The sequence below is a fragment of the Loxodonta africana genome, chromosome 3 (genome assembly GCF_030014295.1).
Source record: "Loxodonta africana isolate mLoxAfr1 chromosome 3, mLoxAfr1.hap2, whole genome shotgun sequence".
Lineage (NCBI taxonomy): Eukaryota > Metazoa > Chordata > Mammalia > Proboscidea > Elephantidae > Loxodonta > Loxodonta africana.
This window is the reverse complement of record NC_087344.1, coordinates 188510611-188528897: the sequence shown is the minus strand read 5'-3', so window position 1 is coordinate 188528897 and position 18287 is coordinate 188510611. Positions and strand designations below refer to the sequence as shown.

At 40.1% G+C, this 18287-nt stretch overlaps 1 protein-coding gene, 1 long non-coding RNA gene and 2 other non-coding genes across 10 annotated transcripts in view; 3 read left to right on the top strand and 1 right to left on the bottom strand.

The window, feature by feature from the left end:
- The window catches only part of LOC135230813 (uncharacterized), a 16000-nt gene extending 14119 nt beyond the window's left edge, over window positions 1–1881 (bottom strand). Inside the window, exon 1 of the long non-coding RNA XR_010321551.1 lies at window positions 389–1881. This is a non-coding gene — a long non-coding RNA (uncharacterized LOC135230813). The remainder of the gene's footprint in view (window positions 1–388) is intronic.
- KHDC4 (KH domain containing 4, pre-mRNA splicing factor) lies at window positions 1250–18287 on the top strand. Of its 7 annotated transcripts, none has more exons than XR_010321550.1 (14): window positions 1250–1350; window positions 1861–2077; window positions 4817–4945; window positions 5485–5564; window positions 6713–6765; window positions 7027–7190; window positions 7898–8109; window positions 8692–8797; window positions 9809–9866; window positions 10098–10351; window positions 12029–12202; window positions 13563–13647; window positions 14254–14345; window positions 15659–15690. XR_010321550.1 is itself a non-coding variant. In XM_023554062.2 (14 exons), the coding sequence occupies exons 1-14, from the start codon at window positions 1313–1315 to the stop codon at window positions 15856–15858; spliced, it is 1890 nt and encodes a 629-aa protein (XP_023409830.2). In that variant the 5' UTR covers window positions 1250–1312; the 3' UTR covers window positions 15859–18287. The 7 variants fall into 7 exon arrangements, 6 of the variants coding, with proteins under 6 accessions (XP_023409830.2, XP_003415184.2, XP_023409831.1 ...); XM_023554062.2 differs by having other exon boundaries at window positions 13535–13647; window positions 15659–18287; XM_003415136.4 differs by having other exon boundaries at window positions 8692–8752; window positions 13535–13647; window positions 15659–18285.
- On the top strand, window positions 7414–7542 carry LOC111751997 (small Cajal body-specific RNA 4). Its single transcript, XR_002787024.1, has one exon. It is a non-coding gene; the product is annotated as a small Cajal body-specific RNA 4 (non-coding RNA).
- On the top strand, window positions 11029–11163 carry LOC111751994 (small nucleolar RNA SNORA42/SNORA80 family). The gene has a single exon (XR_002787021.1). It is a non-coding gene; the product is annotated as a small nucleolar RNA SNORA42/SNORA80 family (small nucleolar RNA).

Here is an 18287-nt window from a genome sequence, read left to right as displayed (position 1 = left end):
TGTATATGCCATTTCCTACATGGTAACAGTGGTGTTTCAAATTTGCAAGGGGTAACATTTTTATTAAATGCTGATGGAGAAACACTATAAATCTTGTTTTCAAATTAATTTCTCTTTTATTAATCATATCAGGATCTAGTTATTTGAAAAATAGCATTAGATTTTTTTGATCTAGAGACGCCTACCAGTTGGAACCGACTCTGGCAACAAGTTTGGTTTTTGGTAGAGACTCCTTGCAGCTCTGAGACACTTCATATGTTGGAGCCTATGGCCTCCAAAATCAACTCACGCTCCTTACCATGGCATTCAAGGCCTTTCATGATCTGCCCTCGCCTCCCCCAGCTAGCCCAAACGTAGGTATGTAGACGCCAGAATAGGTATTTCATACCTTACACTGGATCGCAGCGTCTCTTCTCCAGCTCTCACCTGACTTGTTTAGCTTCCATTTCCTTCAGATCCCTTAGATGCCCCACCGAGTTGAATATATCATCTTATTCCTGTTTTTAATTAAAAACAAAAACATTGCCATAGAGTCGATTCCGACTCATACCGACCCTACGGGACAGAGTACGGCGTCCCCACAGTTTGCAAGGCTGTAAATCTTTTAGCAAGCAGCCTGCCATGTTTCCTCCGCAGAGCGTCTAGTATGTTTGAACCCCGAGAGTTGGCAGCCGAGCGCTTTAACCACTGTGCCCCCAACCGTATTATATGTAATTGCCCCCATGCCTACCCTGCTACATTGTGAGTACCAGAAAGGCAATACTCGTGACTTACTCATTTTTATACCCTCTGTTTTTAAAGCAGGGCTTGGGGCACAAAAATGAAAAAGCCAGGAAATTCTTCAAATGACTTTGAAACATATCGATTCCCTTTCCCTAAATAGATAACTGAAGCGTAAAGCGTTGTAAAAGTCGCAGGAAGTCTCTCTCCAAGGCCAGATGCTAGAACACCAGACAAACGTAGCTGAATTTGGGCGAGAACGCCCTCTACTCTCTCACTCATGCGTACTGTCTTCCTGGCTACCAACTTGCCCATAACAAAGATGGATTCTCCTCGCCCCATTTCTGCCTTTAAATAACTCATAGCAGCCATCTTTCTCAAGGGTTAGTCACAAGCCGGAAGATCACACCCTACCTGTCTCAGACAACGCTAGACGCCTTTAAATCACGTACAGTCCAATCGGAATCGACATTGCTACCGGAAGCGCTTGACCACAAGACCGGAAGGGACTGTGCGTAAGGGCGTTGGGGGCGGAAGTGACGGGAAGGTGGTAGTGGGGTAGTTGGCGGGTGGTTGAGCACAGCCGGTCGCCATGTCCGCGGGGAGCGCGACGCATCCTGGAGCTGGCGGGTGAGGCTTTTTGGGCGAGGACATTGGAGTGAGCGTGGGGTCACGGGAGAGACAGAGGGATCACGGAAGCTGCGTTTGTGTGGAGGGGCGTTTAAGCGGGAAGTGTACGGATTGGAGGGTCGGACTCTTGGGGAGAAAGATGGGGAGCAGGCCTGGGGCCCTTGAAAGGGTTGGCGGGGAGCGGAGGGAGGAGAGAAGCCGATACTTTCGGAAGGGCGAGCCAAGATGACGGCGAAAACGAGGGCATGTGGCACAGAGTGGAGTCTTTTCCGTGGAGATAACAGAGTAGAAAGGAAGTGGACACTGAGAAAGGGTTGAAAGAAATGGGGATTTTGAGACGTAGAGTCTTTAATTGTCTATTTAAGGAGAAATGGAATTTTAGACTCGGTAGAAGATCGGAGGGGTAAAGGAATCAGGGTAGAAGGAAAATGGGGTGTTAAAGTCGCTGTAAGGGAAGAATAATATAAATGAAAGCTTTGGGAGTTAATATTTATCTTTGTCTTTCTGTAGGCGCCGCAGCAAATGGGACCAACCAGCTCCAGCCCCGCTTCTCTTCCTCCCACCGGCGGCTCCAGGTGGGGAGGTCACCAGCAGTGGAGGAAGCCCTGGGGGCTCCACAGCTGCTCCCTCTGGAGCCTTGGATGCAGCTGCTGCCGTGGCTGCGAAGATCAATGCCATGCTCATGGCCAAAGGGAAGCTGAAACCAACTCAGAATGCTGCTGAGAAGGTACTTGAAGTTGAAAGAACTAATTGTGGTTCTTGTAAGGGTTATTTGTAGTCTTGTAATCTCTGTATCATTTATGTTAATTGAAGGGAAAGCAGTGGTACAATAATTTGAAGATCATTTAGTTTTGGAACTTACCAGATGACATTTTGTCATACTTGTTTTTCTGAAGCAGTTTTGAGTGGGCTGATTACATTTTTGTGGACCAAATAGCTTGTATTGTCTATGTTCGCTTACTTCAGTTTAAGTTCTTTGTATTCATTTAAAAGATGTAATATGTTTTGGGTATACGGGCGTTTTCTCTGAAGTTAAAAGAGAAGTTCAGGTGGAGTGAGCTCTAAAATACCTCTCTCTAATTAGAACTACAGATATTTACTTAATGACTACTTAACTGTTGTTAGGTGCCATCGAGTCAGCTCCGACTCATAATGGCTCCATGTACAAATAGAATGCAGCGTTGCCTGGTCCTGCATCATTCTCTCAGTTGTTGCTATGTTTGACCCCATTGTTTCAGCCACTGTGTCAGTTCGTCTCATTGAGCGCCCTCTTTTTCCCTGACCTTCTACTCAACTAAAGTACAATTAAACTTTAACCAAGTAGATGAATAGTTTATATATGGGTTCTTGTTTTTACACCAGTTGAGGAAACGATTTAGTCATTTTATAAAATCCCTGGTATATTTCGAATTTTACAGCTAGAAGCCTTTAGTTCACCTTGCCACAGAGTGCAAGAATACTCCAGCAGGATAATAATTATGGTGGCTGTTTGTGTTGAAAGAATGCTTTTCATTTTTTTTTTTTTTAATCCTTATAAGAATTCTGGAATAGATTATTGTCACTAGTTTACAGATATGGAAAATTAGGCTCAAGAATGATTTAAAGTAACCAGTCCAAGATCTGCAAGTGGTAGGTGCAACCATCTGACTTTAAATCACCCAGACAGTTGGTCATCTAGCTTGTTTGAAAGCCTCTAAACCCAAAACCAAACCCATTGCAGTCAAGTCGATTCCGACTCATAGCGACCCTATAGGACACAGTAGAACTTCCCTGTAAGGTTTCTAAGGAGCGCCTGGTAGATTCGAACTGCCAACCTTTTGGTTAGCAGCTGTAGGTAGCACTTAACCACTCTGCCACCAGCGTTTCCTGAAAGTCTCTAGAGGTGGAGAATTATATGCTTCCAGGCAGCCCATTCTATTATAATTTTCACTTGAGAAAATATTTTTTAGCTTAAATTAAAGTTTGCCTTAGTAACACATGAAGAGGTGAGTTCGGTGTTTGAAAGTGCGCTCCTTTGTTGAGCCTTCCAGTTAGTTCTATAGACTGTTTATCAGTAGGCCATAAGCTGTCTGGGTTCCTAAATATTCAGAACTGTTAGCGAATTGGAAGCTAATCCATGTAGTTTTATGGTTTGCAAAGATTGTGTGAGTCAGTTGTCCATTTCTAAGGTCTACGAGGAAAATTAAAAGCCCACTGACAAATGCATAATGTTCTTTGAACGTTAAGATTCCTAATACTGATGTTAATAATTTAGATCATATGTTTTCTCTTAGAAGTAATCTTTAAAGTGATAGTTAAAGTCAGCGGGAGATAGCATGGTGTATAAATAACAGGGTTTGAGTCAGAAGCCCTGGGTTTGAAACCCAGAACCGGCAATTGCTGCTTGTGTGGTTTTGGCATCACTGAGCCTCAGTTTCATGTAGTGGGGTTAGTAATATAATATCTGCACTGTCCAGTACGGTAGACCTAGCCACTGTGGCTGTTCAAATAAAATTTAATATTCAGGTTTCTCAGTCCCTTGAACAGTATTTCAGGTGCTCAACATGTGACCAGCAGTAACCATACTGGACTGCTCAGATAAGGGCGTTTACATCATCACAGTAAGCTCTGTTGGGTAGTCCTGATTTGTACCTTTAAAGGTGGTCATAAGGATTCAGTGAGATAAGTGCATACTATAAAGTGCTAGTCAAAGGAAAGGTAGTATTGTTGAGTCTGTATTTAGTTTTGCCTTCACATTTTTTAATGTATCTAACTGTATTTTACGTTTCTCGAGCAGATCTGCCAATATTGGTGGAGGGCATCCAGGGTTGGGGAGGGCCATCTCACGATTAAAACTCTTTCACATAATGTTCAAATTCAGCTATCTGGATTTACCTGTAGTTTAAATATTGAGAGAATCAGGCTTAGGATCTTCCTTGGCTTTTTATCCATTTTCTTTGTTCTTCTGTAATAGAAGGTAGTGGAAGGATTAGATACGATTTAAGGGTTCTGGAGGATCAAATTAGTAATTTGATGTGCTGTCACTAAGTTTGGCACAAAGGCAGCAAATACTGTATGAATGGCTTGTATGGGTTGTTATGCCTTGGACTCTACCCTGTGTTTTACTGCACATACAGCCAGTTAATTGAAGCATCATAACTTGGCTCTGTAATATTCCTTTTGGAGGTTGCAGCTTCTAGTCTATAGAGTTTCTTTAGTTATATGGCTATAAAAATACACACATGGCCAAGGTTACAGAGAAATTCTGATGATGGCCGTCAAGTAAATTGACTTCATGGTGTCATTTTAGTAAGATTTTGTTTATTTCATTTATGAAGAATGACCAAAGAGTTTTTCCAAGTGTGTTTGCAGCCAGATGAAGGGAAAGGTAGGGAGGTGGTGGGACTTGGGAAGGGGTAGTTGTAAACCGTACAACTAAAAGATTTTACTCCGTTTTGTAAACTTTAATTTCTTTCTCTTTTTGTAGCTTCAGGCCCCTGGCAAAGGCCTGACTAGCAATAAGAGCAAGGATGACCTGGTGGTAGCCGAAGTCGAAATCAATGATGTGCCTCTCACGTGTAGGAACTTGCTGACTCGAGGACAGACTCAAGATGAGGTGTGGAGGAGTTGGGCCTCTTGTTTGGGGAAGGTGGTGGGTGAATGTTGTTTCCGAAAAACAGGACCTCTAAACACAAACCAAAAAACCAAACCTGTTGCCATCAAGTTGATTCCAACTCATAGCGACCCTGTAGTACAGAGTAGAACTACCCCATAGAGTTTCCAAGGAGTGGCTGGTGGATTCGAACTGCCAACCTTTTGGTTAGCAGCCGAGTTCTTAACCATTGTGCTGCCAGCGCTCTGCTAAAACAGGAGTCGAATATTTGTAAGTGGGTTTTGGTTATAGTCTCTGAAGTCAGGATTAGGTATAATTTAACTTTGGAGGAACTTCTTAATGAAGGTAATGAAACAGATGAGTGAACTTCCTGGGTTGGTTTGAGTAAAAAAAAACAATGGAACTGCAATTTCAAGTATTAGAGAGAACTGATTCCTATCTTAGTGGTGGAATGAATGAATGGGAAAAGGCTATCCTGCCATCTGCCATTGGAATCCACCAATCACCACGTCATCTTTTTAATAGCACATTTCCCTCTTTAGATCAGCAGACTCAGTGGGGCTGCCGTATCAACTCGAGGGAGGTTCATGACAACTGAGGAGAAGGCCAAAGTGGGACCAGGGTGTGTATGCTTTTTTACTGGGGGAAGAGTTGGGCGTACAAATAATATTAGCTTTGTATTTTTCATTCTTGGGGAATATATGTAAATATCTGGTTAGTAGTTTGATACATATGCACTAAAGGAGAATCTCGGGCATCTTGAGTAGGTGTAAAAAGTGTTGGCTGCTATTTTTTTTCCTATGGCTTTTTGGTTTTTCATTTTATAACGTTTTTATTGGAGGGAATTTTAATTACAAGAAAGTGTAAAAGAAAGTCGTTATTAACGTTTAATATGTATACTTCTAAACAATTTTTACTCCCCTATGGGAACATTTTCCCCTGTAGGAGCTCATATTTTGTTGTAATCTCCTTTTAAAAAGGACTGCACGTCCTTCTATCAAATTCCTGATTGCCTCGATGATGATTGTGGGTTGTAGGTTATGAATGTAAACATTTATTATCAGCTTCATTGCTTCCATTATTTAATGTTTGAGCTTCTCTCCACTATAAGTTGACAGGTACTTGGGGGCATGCAAGATTGTTAACATTGGCTTAAATTAAGTATAATTAGGGGGTAAAATTTGCTCCTACTCTAAACCGAGGATGTACTTCAAAACCAAATATGAAAGTATTATCTGTGTGCTAGTTGCTGTTTTGAATTTTGTCTTTCTTTAAACACATTTGTTTTTTTATCTACTGCTTTCTACTAACCGTACGGTTGTTGACCGCTTTCTTCACTGTTATAACCAGAATTTGAGCTACCTTTTACATTTAGAATCTAAAGAGTGTTTTTAGTTGGCGCGGGCCTTTAAAAATGTGCCTCGTTAATTTGGATGGCCACGAACACCTGTGCCTGTAACTGACTAGGCATCCAATAAAAGGAATTCTGTTCTTGAGCATTGGATCATTTCACTTGATCAGATACTAATTAATGAGTCTGTAAGAACAGGTTTGATCCCCATCTGAGCAAGTTAACTTTAAACAACAAGAAAAATTTGTTCTACAGTTGGAAAACCATGATCTCAGAAATTAACTACCGATACTCCTTTCCGTGTATACAGTGTCTTTTTCTTACCTGGAAATTTTAAACATCACAGATCAGAGTTAGGAACTCTTTGACTCCTTCTTTGGGTATGCAGTTTGATAATCGGTTTATATTTCTTCTTACAGGGATCGACCGTTGTATCTTCATGTTCAGGGCCAGACCCGGGAATTAGTGGATAGTAAGTAATGTTTTTAGCTCATGTATCATTTTTTGTGAAGGTTGAAAATTCAGGGCTTTGCGTAACAAGTTGACAGACTCCCTGATGGCTGTTAAAAGTCCTGTTTTTGCAGTGCGCACAAATGTGTGCATGGGGGCTTGAAGAGTAACTCATGAAATGGATTAATGCTTGAGTAATTTAGCATTGTCCTGTCTTTTATCTTTGGGCACTGGTCAGTTCGTTTCATTCTTTGGTTATCTTACTATCTGTGTCTTTCCCTAGGAGCTGTAAACCGAATCAAAGAAATTATCACCAATGGGGTGGTGAAGGCGGCCACAGGGACAAGTCCAACTTTTAATGGTGCAACAGTCACTGTGTATCACCAGCCAGCACCCATCGCTCAGCTGTCTCCAGCTGTTAGCCAGAAGCCTCCTTTCCAGTCAGGGGTATGTTTTGTGAAGGGATCATTAACAGCTGTATCATTTCTTGAAATTCTAATCTGAAAGTTACCCACTGTTAATATTCAATTAATGGACGTTTAGGTTTTCATCCGAGCCACACCTTTTCATACTGCCGTATTTTAGAAGGAAGATTGATAGGATCAAAGGGTATAAACACTGTACATTTTCATATTAGTGGTTTGAATTTGTATTTGTGAACTTAATGGCAGCTGGAGGACTAAGAAAGCTGAGTCTGATGAAGCAAGACTCTGCTGATACAATCCTCCTAGAAAAAAGGGTTGGAGAGAGCAGCCCTTATTGGAGAGTATCACAGGGCTGACTGTACTGCCCAACATTCTAGTCCATTTTTACAGGAGATTGTCTTTGCTATTAATTTCTTACTGACTTACGCTTTACTGTCAGTTGGGCGGAGGTAGAGTGCTTAATATTAGATCTTGGGGTTTTTCTCCTCTTCAGCATCTTTTTTGCAGAGCAGACTGAGGTGTTTATGTTGTAAGAAGGGACATGGAATATGTAGTTCTCGTTTAAATTAAGTTACTTGATAGAGTTTATTTTTATGTGCTCGTGGTAGAAATTATAGGGGTCATTATTCTGGAAATGATTAAAGATATCTGGGGAATTACATAATTTCTACAAGATTAGGGTTTATTTATATTCGCTATTTAATCTGAGGTACTCCTTTCTTCTTACAGATGCATTATGTTCAAGATAAATTATTTGTGGGTCTAGAACATGCTGTGCCCACTTTTAATGTCAAGGAGAAGGTGGAAGGTCCAGGCTGCTCGTATTTGCAGCACATTCAGATTGAAACAGGTGCCAAAGTCTTCCTACGGGGCAAAGGTTCAGGCTGCATAGAGCCAGCATCTGGCCGAGAAGCTTTTGAACCTATGTATATTTACATCAGGTATGGATGGACGGGACAGAGAATGTTTTAATCCTTTTTAGCTGATTATTGGTGCAGGTGGAAATGATTCAGAGGGACCAAGAGAAAATGGGCTTAATTAGCAGTAATGTGAGGGATTTAGGTTAAACACTAGGAGTACTCACTTGATCATTAGTTAATAAAACTGTTGAATTTGGAGGGGGAACTGTGTCTGAAAGCCCTTACATGCTTATCTAACAGAGAATGATTTCAGTATTCAAGGCCTTGGGTTTCACACAAATCTTTGATCCTAAAATAAATGGTGCTGAGCTTAAAATAAGTTTCATTTAAACCTATGACAATTTAAATACGTTTTATAGTAATTTTAATATCCCTTTATATCAAGAAATACCGTTACTCAGAGAAAGAGGCCAGTAAAATGCTTGTGGTAATGAAACTAGTTACATCTAAAAGGGCTTCTGTGGCACTATTTTTTGATTTTCAGAGGCTTAGATTTGAGCTACAGTGAATATATTGAAGTAATCATAAAATTAGCGTGAAAGGGAAGGCTGAATTCTGTCTTTTATTTTTCTTCCCTTTGAATTCTTGGTTATTTCTTTGTAGCCACCCCAAACCAGAAGGCCTAGCTGCTGCCAAGAAGCTCTGTGAGAATCTCTTGCAAACAGTGAGTTACGTTTGTGTCTTTCAGAAGAGTTACTGCCATTTGGGGGTATGTCTTAGCTATTTTTTTCATCCTAGTAACTAACATCCTCTATAAAGAAGTCAGGCTCACCTAGTTGGGGTTACAGTTGCATACATTTCTTATTCAAGAGCGATTGCAGTGTGGAATTTTGAAGCCTGCGGTATATCGGTATCAGAGAATCTCAGTGTTGTCAGTTATGTAACTATTTCAATCCTGGTCAGTTTGTGATGAGCATTCTAAATTCTTGCTAAGATTAGCTTTAGCTAAAGGGTAGAGCAACAGTAGTTTAAAAGCAATTAGCAGTGCCTTTGGGATAATTGCTGATTTGATTATCCATCCTTTTTATTCTATAAGTAAATAACAAAAAGTTAAACTGTGTGGCTATTTCTGTAGCATCTAAAGGAAGTCAGGCTTCAGGGTCGAATATGTTCAACCTTGTATTTGGATTAAGGATACCCCATTGGGAGGTTGCTTTCTTCTAAGCAGATAACCTGTTGGCCAGTCCTTGTACCGGATAACTTCCCTAGCCAATCCCTGTTTTTTTCTTTGCTGCTCCTTGAAGTTATGGGCTTAATAGGATGCTTACAATGAAGAACGGAAGGGAAAAAAGAAAATATAAGAATCATATCTTACTTATCTTCAAATTTTTAGCATCTAACATAGTACCTTGCAAACAGTGGTCACCTGTTAAATGTTGAATAAATAAATTAACGAACTCTTACAATTATAGTAAAAACTTAGAAATTTCTTAATTGCTGAGTTTTGGTGGCTCTCTGGATGAATTTGTACCCCAGAATTGGATCTAGTTTGGGGGATTTAGGATTGTCCATGCTCCTGATTCCTAAAACCTAGCTTAATAATTTACAGACTTATCTGTTATTATAAGTTATGTTAAACAAGTCTAAATTTGATTGAAATGTTTTAATCTAAACACTTAAATTTCTAATTGTTCTTCATCTTAGAGTTCTATAATCAGAGCATTATAAATACAAAGTGAATTGAAACTGCCTTATATTAAGTTGTTTTTCTCTCTTTCAGGTTCATGCTGAATACTCTAGATTTGTGAATCAGATTAATACTGCTGTACCTTTGCCAGGTGTGTATACCTTGAAGTATTTTCATTTTTAAAAATTGCTAGTTATATATAAATGATGATACTTGAGGCTAGACTAACTGTGCCAGGGCACTAATGTTCCCTTCAACTTGGGGTAATTTGGAAAGTCATTCTTGCCTCAGTATTTTTCTTCCCTAGATATTAAGTTTAATATTCAACTAAAATGTCTCATTCTGCTGCAGCTGATTAAACACTTTTTTTCTTCCCCCTCAGGCTATACACAACCCTCTGCTATAAGTAGTGTCCCTCCTCAGCCACCATATTATCCATCCAATGGCTATCAGTCTGGTTACCCTGTTGTTCCCCCTCCTCAGCAGCCAGTTCAACCTCCCTTTGGAGTACCAAGCATAGTGCCACCAGCTGTTTCATTGGCACCTGGAGTCTTGCCAGCATTACCTACTGGAGTCCCACCTGTGCCAACCCAATACCCGATAACACAAGTGCAGCCTCCAGCTAGCACTGGACAGGTAGGATGGCAGGACATGCAGCATACCAGTGAACTAGGGAAAACGGGGGTGGGCAAGGGGGGTGGTGGTATTTATTACTCATAAAGAAATCATGTAACGTGAAACATTTTTTTTTTTTCCTATTGTCTTCTTTCTGTGGTCCCATCACCAAACGACCTGAGTACTTTGGGGCAGTGTGTACATGTGTGTACATCATCCTAAAGTTCCGGTTGGTTCTACAAGTCTTGCCACCAGAGAGTTGTTCAGAGCAGGGATCAGCAAACTGTAAAGGGCCATATAGTAAATATTTGAGGCTCTGTGGGCCGTGTAGTGTCTTCCACTTTCTTAGTGTGGTATGAAAGCAACCATAGACAATACCTAAATGAATGAACTTAGTAGTGTTCTAATAAAAACTTTATTTGTGAAAGCAGGTGGTGGGCTGGCATCAGTCATGGGCCGTAGTTTGCCGACACCGGGCTTTGCAGTATTAAAAAAGGAGAACCAGGCGGCCTACACCACACCTCTACATGATTGGAACTTAGCAGTTCTCATTTTAAAAAGAAACGTTATACCATGTACAGGTGTTTCTAACTTTCCAGACTTAAGTATTGTAAGTGCTGGTGTATTTCTCAATTTAAGAAACTCAAATTTTCGGAGGAGAGTAGATAGCTCATTTGGATGGGGAAAGACTGGTGAGAGCATGGTAATGGATTTATGATGGGCCCTTCTCTGTGAGTCTTTCATAGTGGACCCATGCCAGAATAAACTGCAGCCTCAAACCATTGCCGAGCCCCTACCCATGGGCTGTGAGCACTGACGAGAGCTGTACACCCTAAGACAAAAATAGGGGGTTTATGAGCTAATTCTGCATATGGCCCTTAGTCATTATTACTTTACATTTTGTATTTAAGCAGACCTAGAGTTCCCTGGTGGCATAGTGGTTAAGGATTCATCACGCCATCTCATATTTGAGCTGCGTGATTTTGGAATGTAACTTAACCTATCCAGACTTTGGTTTCCTTACATATAAAATTGGCACCGTTATATTATCACAGGGGGTTGTGAGGATTATGTAAAAGAGCCAAACTGTCAATTAATGTTAGCTGTTTATTATTAATAGTAATAGCAGTTTATTTTTTAGAAGTGCTTACTTTTTAGAAGTGTAATACAGATTTTATTTTGATCATCCCTTATTCTTTTTTGGAATAACCTCTTAAAACATTAGACAGACTTGCTCTTGAAGCAGCAACCTAATAATAACCATGGAAGTGACAAATGAAGTTGCCTTTGCCACGAGCATTAGCAGCAGTTACGACACAGAAAGAGCTAATCACATTGATAAAAGGACTTGAAATAAGTGAATATTGTTGCTGATGTTGCGGGAACTAAGTCCTCAGGTGGAGTTTTCATTGTTAATGAGCGTATTTGTCCCTAATGGCTCAAGGGACACTACAGGTTTTTCCTGAGAGTTCAAAGTAGTACTGTATATAGATTGTCAATTTCATTTCCTCTGGGATGAAGGTGGGACGGCTAGGAGACACCGTTAACAAATTTTATGTGAAGGAAATTAAGGACCAGGAGAGGAAAGATTCAAATAATACATGTTAATCACTAAAGTATATCGTAAGCATTGTTTACTTATTTGTTAGTTGGGCATTCTCACACTCCTTTTCCTCCCTTGATTTGTTTTGGTCCCAGAGTCCGCTGAGTGGTCCTTTTATTCCTGCTGCTCCTGTCAAAACTGCCTTGCCTGCTGGTCCCCAGCCCCCGCCCCAGCCCCAGCCCCCACTCCCGCCTCAGCCTCAGGCACAGAAGAGGCGATTCACAGAAGAGCTACCAGACGAGCGAGAATCTGGACTTCTTGGATACCAGGTTAAATAAAATACCTTGTCTTGCTTTCCTCTTCTTAATCTCCTACCATATGCTCCCTCTAAAGAAAGATAGATTCACATCTATATCAACAGTCTTCCCAGTTCAGTGCTAAGATTTCTGCTTTCTGGAATCCATTTAGGTTAGGTTTTTATCAAACTTGGGGGATTACTTTAAAGCGTGAATGTTCCCCTTCGGGTGGGTTTTTTCTTAGGTTTCATTAGGGCAATGTGGTAAGAGAATACAAAGCTCTCCACCTAGAGAGAAGTCTTCTGTAACTGGCATCTGGAAGGAGTTCTGTAGAATTCCGTACTTCCTCTTTTTTCTCTTCAGTTTTCTTTTTTTTAATAATTTTTATTGTACTTTAAGTGAAAGTTTACAAATCAAGTCAGTCTCTCATTTATAAACTTAACATACACCTTACTACATACTCCCAATTACTCTTCCCCTAATGAGACAGCCTGCTTCCCCCTACCAGTCTCTTTTTATACTTCCTCTTTTTTATACAACTGATTTACCAATTGCTTTGAGTCAGTTTTGAATCATGGCGACCCCATATGTGTCAGAGCAGAGCTGTGTTCCATAGGGTTTTCAGTGGCTGATTTTTCAGAAGTAGCTTGCCAGGCCTTTCTGGCATACTAGGTGGACTGGGTGGACTCAAACCTGTAACTGAGTGCGTTAGTTAATGCACCACCCAGGGACAGTCGTACAACAGACTTTTGAAAGCCTGTCATAGTTCTTTCTTCCCTAAGATTTCATCAAAAGCCTCCATTCTACCAATATGTGTTTTGTATTTAAAACCTTGGCTTTAAATTTGGTATTTTTCTTCCTGAAAAAGAGGATGATTTCTATCTGTATCACCCCCAATCCTCCATCCCTTCCTAAAAAAGGACTGCCAGAAACAGACTGATTTGTGCACATATATAATTGTACACATACACTGAAGAATTAAAAAAAGATTATTGAAATATTTTGTTTGGTGCAATTTTGCTTTGTTTTAGCAGAGAAGAAGCACTGTTGCTTTTTGCCAGAACCTGTAAAGCATTCTTTGAAACAAATTTTGAGGCATTTTAGAGTTTATACAAACTAGTTGAATTATGGGTAGTCAGTTGAAAACAGACAGACGTAACAAAATGAATCACAGCATCCCTGACCAAGAGAAAGTCATCCCTACTTTGACCACTGTTATAATTCAAAATCCTAAAGATCTGTGTAGTTCAGTTTAATTTACTGCAATTTATAAGAAAGATGAGACACTTGACAGTTACATTAAGGAGCTAAAGCCAATACAGTAGTTGTAGGTTTGCTAATGCCACTGTATTTTTCTGCTCATAGCATGGACCCATTCATATGACTAATTTAGGTACAGGCTTCTCCAGTCAGAGTGACATTGAAGGTGCAGGATCGAAGCCGGCAAGTTCCTCAGGCAAAGAGCGAGAGAGGGACAGGTAAGTTCATGGAACATCATTAAGTGAATACATTTTCAGATGTCATTTGCGTCATTAGCTATAGTAATGATCATTGCCACAGGCTTCAGCATTCTGACTGAAATCATTTGGATCAAACAAGCTCTGGTTTGTTGTAATTGATGCATTAGTGGAGAACAATAATATGCCTTTTAGAGTCTTAGAAGGAGTTACACTCAGCTTTAAATCAACACTTGCTTATTCAGACTTCTTCCTTTGCTTTCATTGTCTGCATCTTGGCATTTTCCTGAGGGTAGGCATAACAGAAGTGTTCAACAAGTGAGCCATTTTTTACTACCTGGCATCATAGAATATCATGGGTGGAGCCACTTCAATGGGAGTCCAGCCTCCCATCCAGTACTTTAAGTCTCCTTTCTTATTAACCTTGATAACTGGGAACTGACTGCTTCCCACAACGGCTCATTCCACTTTTGGCATGTGGGCCTGCCTTTTAATTCTTAAAAACTTGATAATAGTTTAAAGGATCAGGTGGAAAGGGTTCATATTAATGATTAAAATTCTTGTCTGTTTGATAAGTTAGATTGATAGAATTTGTTTGAGAGAAAATTTCATTTTGTTTTTTAACAGGCAGTTGATGCCTCCACCAGCCTTTCCAGTGACTGGAATAAAAACAGAGTCTGATGAAAGGAATGGATCTGGAACCTTGACAGGGAGCCATGGTGAGTAAGGTGTAGCTGGGGGAACAGGGAGTGACTAAGACTGGTCTGAAACTATTAGTTTTCTAACCTGATATTCATTCAGGTGTTTAATCCAACCTCTGTAATCTACTGGCTAATAGGGCACCCTTTTTTTTTTTTTTTTTTAATACAGATAGCATATAGTTACATACCCTTTTATTTTGAACTGACCGGTGTCTAGAAGAGACTCAGGCAACTTACATTTTGGAGCCCTGGTGGCTTAGTCTGGGTCCTTGGTGGTGCAGTAGCTAAGAGCCGTGGCGTCCTATGGCTGGGAAACAATAATGTTGGCGGTTCACATCCATCAGCTGTACTCTGAAAGCCTGTGGAGCAGTTCTGCTCTGTCCTGTAAGGTTGCTGAGTTGGAATCAACTCAGTGGCAACGAGTTTGGTTTTTGTTTTTTGGTGGCATGGTGGTCAAGAGCTACGGCTGCTAACCAAAAGGTCGACCGTTAGAATCCACCAGCCACTCCTTGAAAACCCTATAGAACAGTTCTACTCTGTTCTGTAGGGTCGTCGTGAGTCAGAATTGACTGGATAGTAATGGGTTTGGTGTGGGTATAGTTACACAGCCTTTTATTTTCAACTGACTTGTGTCTCGAAAAGAGGCTGCTTACGTTGTATACATAGCATTGGTGACATAAAAACCCTAGGAAGTACTAATGATTGGTCATTTCCAAATTTTATTGCTTATGATATCTGAAAACCTGGAGGTAATCTGATAGAGACTTAATACAGATTGTTTTGTCTTTGCCTGGGGAACTGAGCCACATCTCCTCTCATAGCTGTAATGGTTGATAGTGGTAGTCCTATGGCTGTTGGGAGCAATGTCTCTTAGTATCCCAGAACTCTACGTCCTGTAGAGGTACATGCACTCAGTTTTGGTCATTGCTTAGAGTCATAATAAAAATGAACGGAAGAAAATAATTTTTTTCTTTTCTTAACTTCTTTTCTTTTAACTCTTTAAAAGGTGAAATATCAGCCCCTAGAGTCTCACTTGCTAACTTTCCTTTTTGTTTTTTTTTTTTTTCTTTTTTTTTTTTTTTTGTGTTTCTTTTTTCTTTCTCTGTTTTCTTACATGGTTCTGGTGGATTCACATTTGCTGATGCTGGTGCTGTTTTTCGTGTGATCATCAACGTTTTTGGGTGACCGTTGACCATGTGACCTCAAAATGGTGTCCAACTAACCACTTACAATTAACATCTTTTTTTTATTAACGATTTTATGGTATTATCTTTTTTTTTTTTTTTTTTTTTTGGTGGGGTATGGGGCTGGGGTGTTTTTCTCTATTCTAGATTATCCAGCCAAGAAGATGAAAACTACAGAGAAGGGATTTGGCTTGGTAGCTTACGCTGCAGATTCATCTGATGAAGAGGAGGAACATGGAGGTCATAAAAATGCAAGTAGTTTCCCACAGGGCTGGAGTTTGGGATATCAGTACCCTTCATCACAGCCACGAGCTAAACAACAGATGCCATTCTGGATGGCCCCTTAGGAAACGGTGGACCAGAATTTTGACCCTCGATGACTCTTCTTTAGCAATAATGCATGTGTTTGATTTATCAAGACTCTGGGGTCCTGTACTGAGAACCATCTTGGACTTTTGCAGAAGTTAGAGATACAGTGTCCCCTTGCTAAAGGGGCTCCATTCTTTTTAAAACATCCTTATTTCTGCAGTGGCATAGCATCTGTTAAAATTTACTTAGAATCACAAACTTGTCTCCGAAGCTTTTTTTTAACAGTGAATGAAATGTCCTTGTTCGACAGAGCATCCCAGCAGGGTCATTCCCATATACATCTGACTGGGCCCAGCGTTTTCCATGTGGAGAAACTTTTATTTGTATTTTACTACTGCCTAGTCAGTTTTGATAATAACTGGTTACAAACAAAGCCTTACCGTTTATTAGTGGGGAAGTGGTTTTAAGACCATCCTTTACCTTCAGTACTTAATTCTAAGAGATCCTCATTCATATTTCAGTTTTGAACTCTTTCTCTTTGGAAAATGCCATTTTACTAAATTAAAATTGTTGGATATAGCTGGATCCTGGGTAGGAAAATGAAGTTATTTTTTCATTGTGTCTTTTTATTGGGATGATCCAAAGCTGGCACCTTCAGGCACACTTGTCTCAGATAGCCATAGTTCTTTTTTTTTTTTTTTTTTAATTGCCCTCCTAAGCTCCTTCTTTGTCTTCACCTGGGTCAGAGACAACTACTTGACCAAAAGCTGGTCGGAACTCATCACAGAAGTGAAACACAGTGGCCTATCTCTCTCAGAACTGGTTGCAGCTAAAATAGAGAGATTTGACTGCACATGATAGGATGGTGGACTTAGTGACTGAAATTGCAACTTGTCCTTTTTCTTGGCATTACAGGTTTTGCCAAAAGAACTTTTTTGTATCAAATATTGATGTGTGAAAGTGAAGGAGCTAGTCTGCTGAACCAGAAGTAGTTTGAGATACTGAACTGTCATTTTTGCACATTTGAATACTTGCAGGCTGGCTTTGTATAAACGTGTCGTCTGGTTTCCTATATGTTGTAAATATTTAGACCATAATTTCATTATAAATAAATGTATGAATATTCTCCTTGGTTTCTGTGTTCCTTTTCTTTCATAATCCAGCCATACACTAATAGTCATAAACTTTGGACTTACAGAATGATGAAATTATAACCTCTTCACCAGAAAAAAAAAAATTTGGACCCAGAAGTTTGTATATAATTTCAAGGGTTTTATGACTCTCCAAAGTACATCTTTAAAGTCCAGATGAAAACTTTAAACATCATTATGCTATAAGTTACCCATTTTTAAATTTTGTTGTTAGCAGCCATTAAATCGAAGCCTTCTCTGTCAGTCTCACACACAATGGAAGAAAACACTGTCCTGTTTTATGCCATGCCCAAGACTGAGTGTAGGTCAGACCACTGTGATCCATAGAGTTGTCATTGGCTTATTTTTGGAAGTAAATTGCCAGGCCCTTCTTTTACATATTTTAGCTCTCCTGGTTGATTAAGGCAGCCGGAAAATTTGTAGGTTTGAGGTCATCCAGAGGCACCTTAGAAAAAATCAGGCATTGAAAAACCTTATGGAGCAGAATTGTACTCTGATACATGGAGTTGCCATGAGACAGAATTGAGTTGGTAGTGTTTCAACAGGAGCTGGGCTCTTTTTTTTTTAATTGTGGGAAAGGAGGAACCCAGTGAATGAAACAAAATTTTAAAGGAAATGGAAGTTATTCTTGGAAAGACATTCTTGAAAGGGAAGTTCCTTCCAGCACCTGTGTGCTACCTCTGTAGAGGAATAAGCTGGTAGGGCCTTAAGCTATCACTATATTTCATTCAAGGCCACTTGCAAGCTTTTGAATTTTACCCTTTTCTGCTGCAGGGTGCTATCATTTATTTAAAACAAAACTGGATTTTTGTATACCTTACCTTTCATACACGTTTAAAATACACAGGATAGCTAGAGTATTGTGAACGTCCGCTTTCAAGACCTCATCTTGGTTCAAGAGCCAAAGTCATTGCAGCTGCTCCCTGGGGGGAAATTTCCTCTATCTGCTGTTAAAAACAGGCTTTTTTTTTTTTTATCTCAATCCTGTTGTTTGGGAAGATTTGGTGTCCTTTTCCTCTCTTTTATTACATTTGGTCAGATTTTTTTTTCCCCACGAGCAGCAAACAGCGCTGAGCGAGTTGTTATTCAGTGTTTATACCTTCCTACTACCTTCCTTTTTCTCTTGAATTTTCTGAAAATAGTTCCTGTCATCTCGACACCACAACTTAATAAGAGCTCGGCTGCTACCCAAAAGGCCAGCTGTTCAAATCCACCAGCTGCTCTGTAGAAATCCAACGGGGCAGTTCTACTGTGTGCTACGGGGTAGCTATGAGTTGGAACCCACTGAGGGCAAGTCAAGAACGGGGTACCCGACC

Bases quoted from the DNA above. Each gene is read 5' to 3' on its own strand.
- KHDC4 (XM_023554062.2), top strand. From the start codon at position 1,313: ATGTCCGCGGGGAGCGCGACGCATCCTGGAGCTGGCGG. The intron at 6,766-7,026 runs GTAAGTAATGTT...GTCTTTCCCTAG, and splicing joins GACCCGGGAATTAGTGGATA to GAGCTGTAAACCGAATCAAA. The intron at 8,110-8,691 runs GTATGGATGGAC...ATTTCTTTGTAG, and splicing joins CCTATGTATATTTACATCAG to CCACCCCAAACCAGAAGGCC.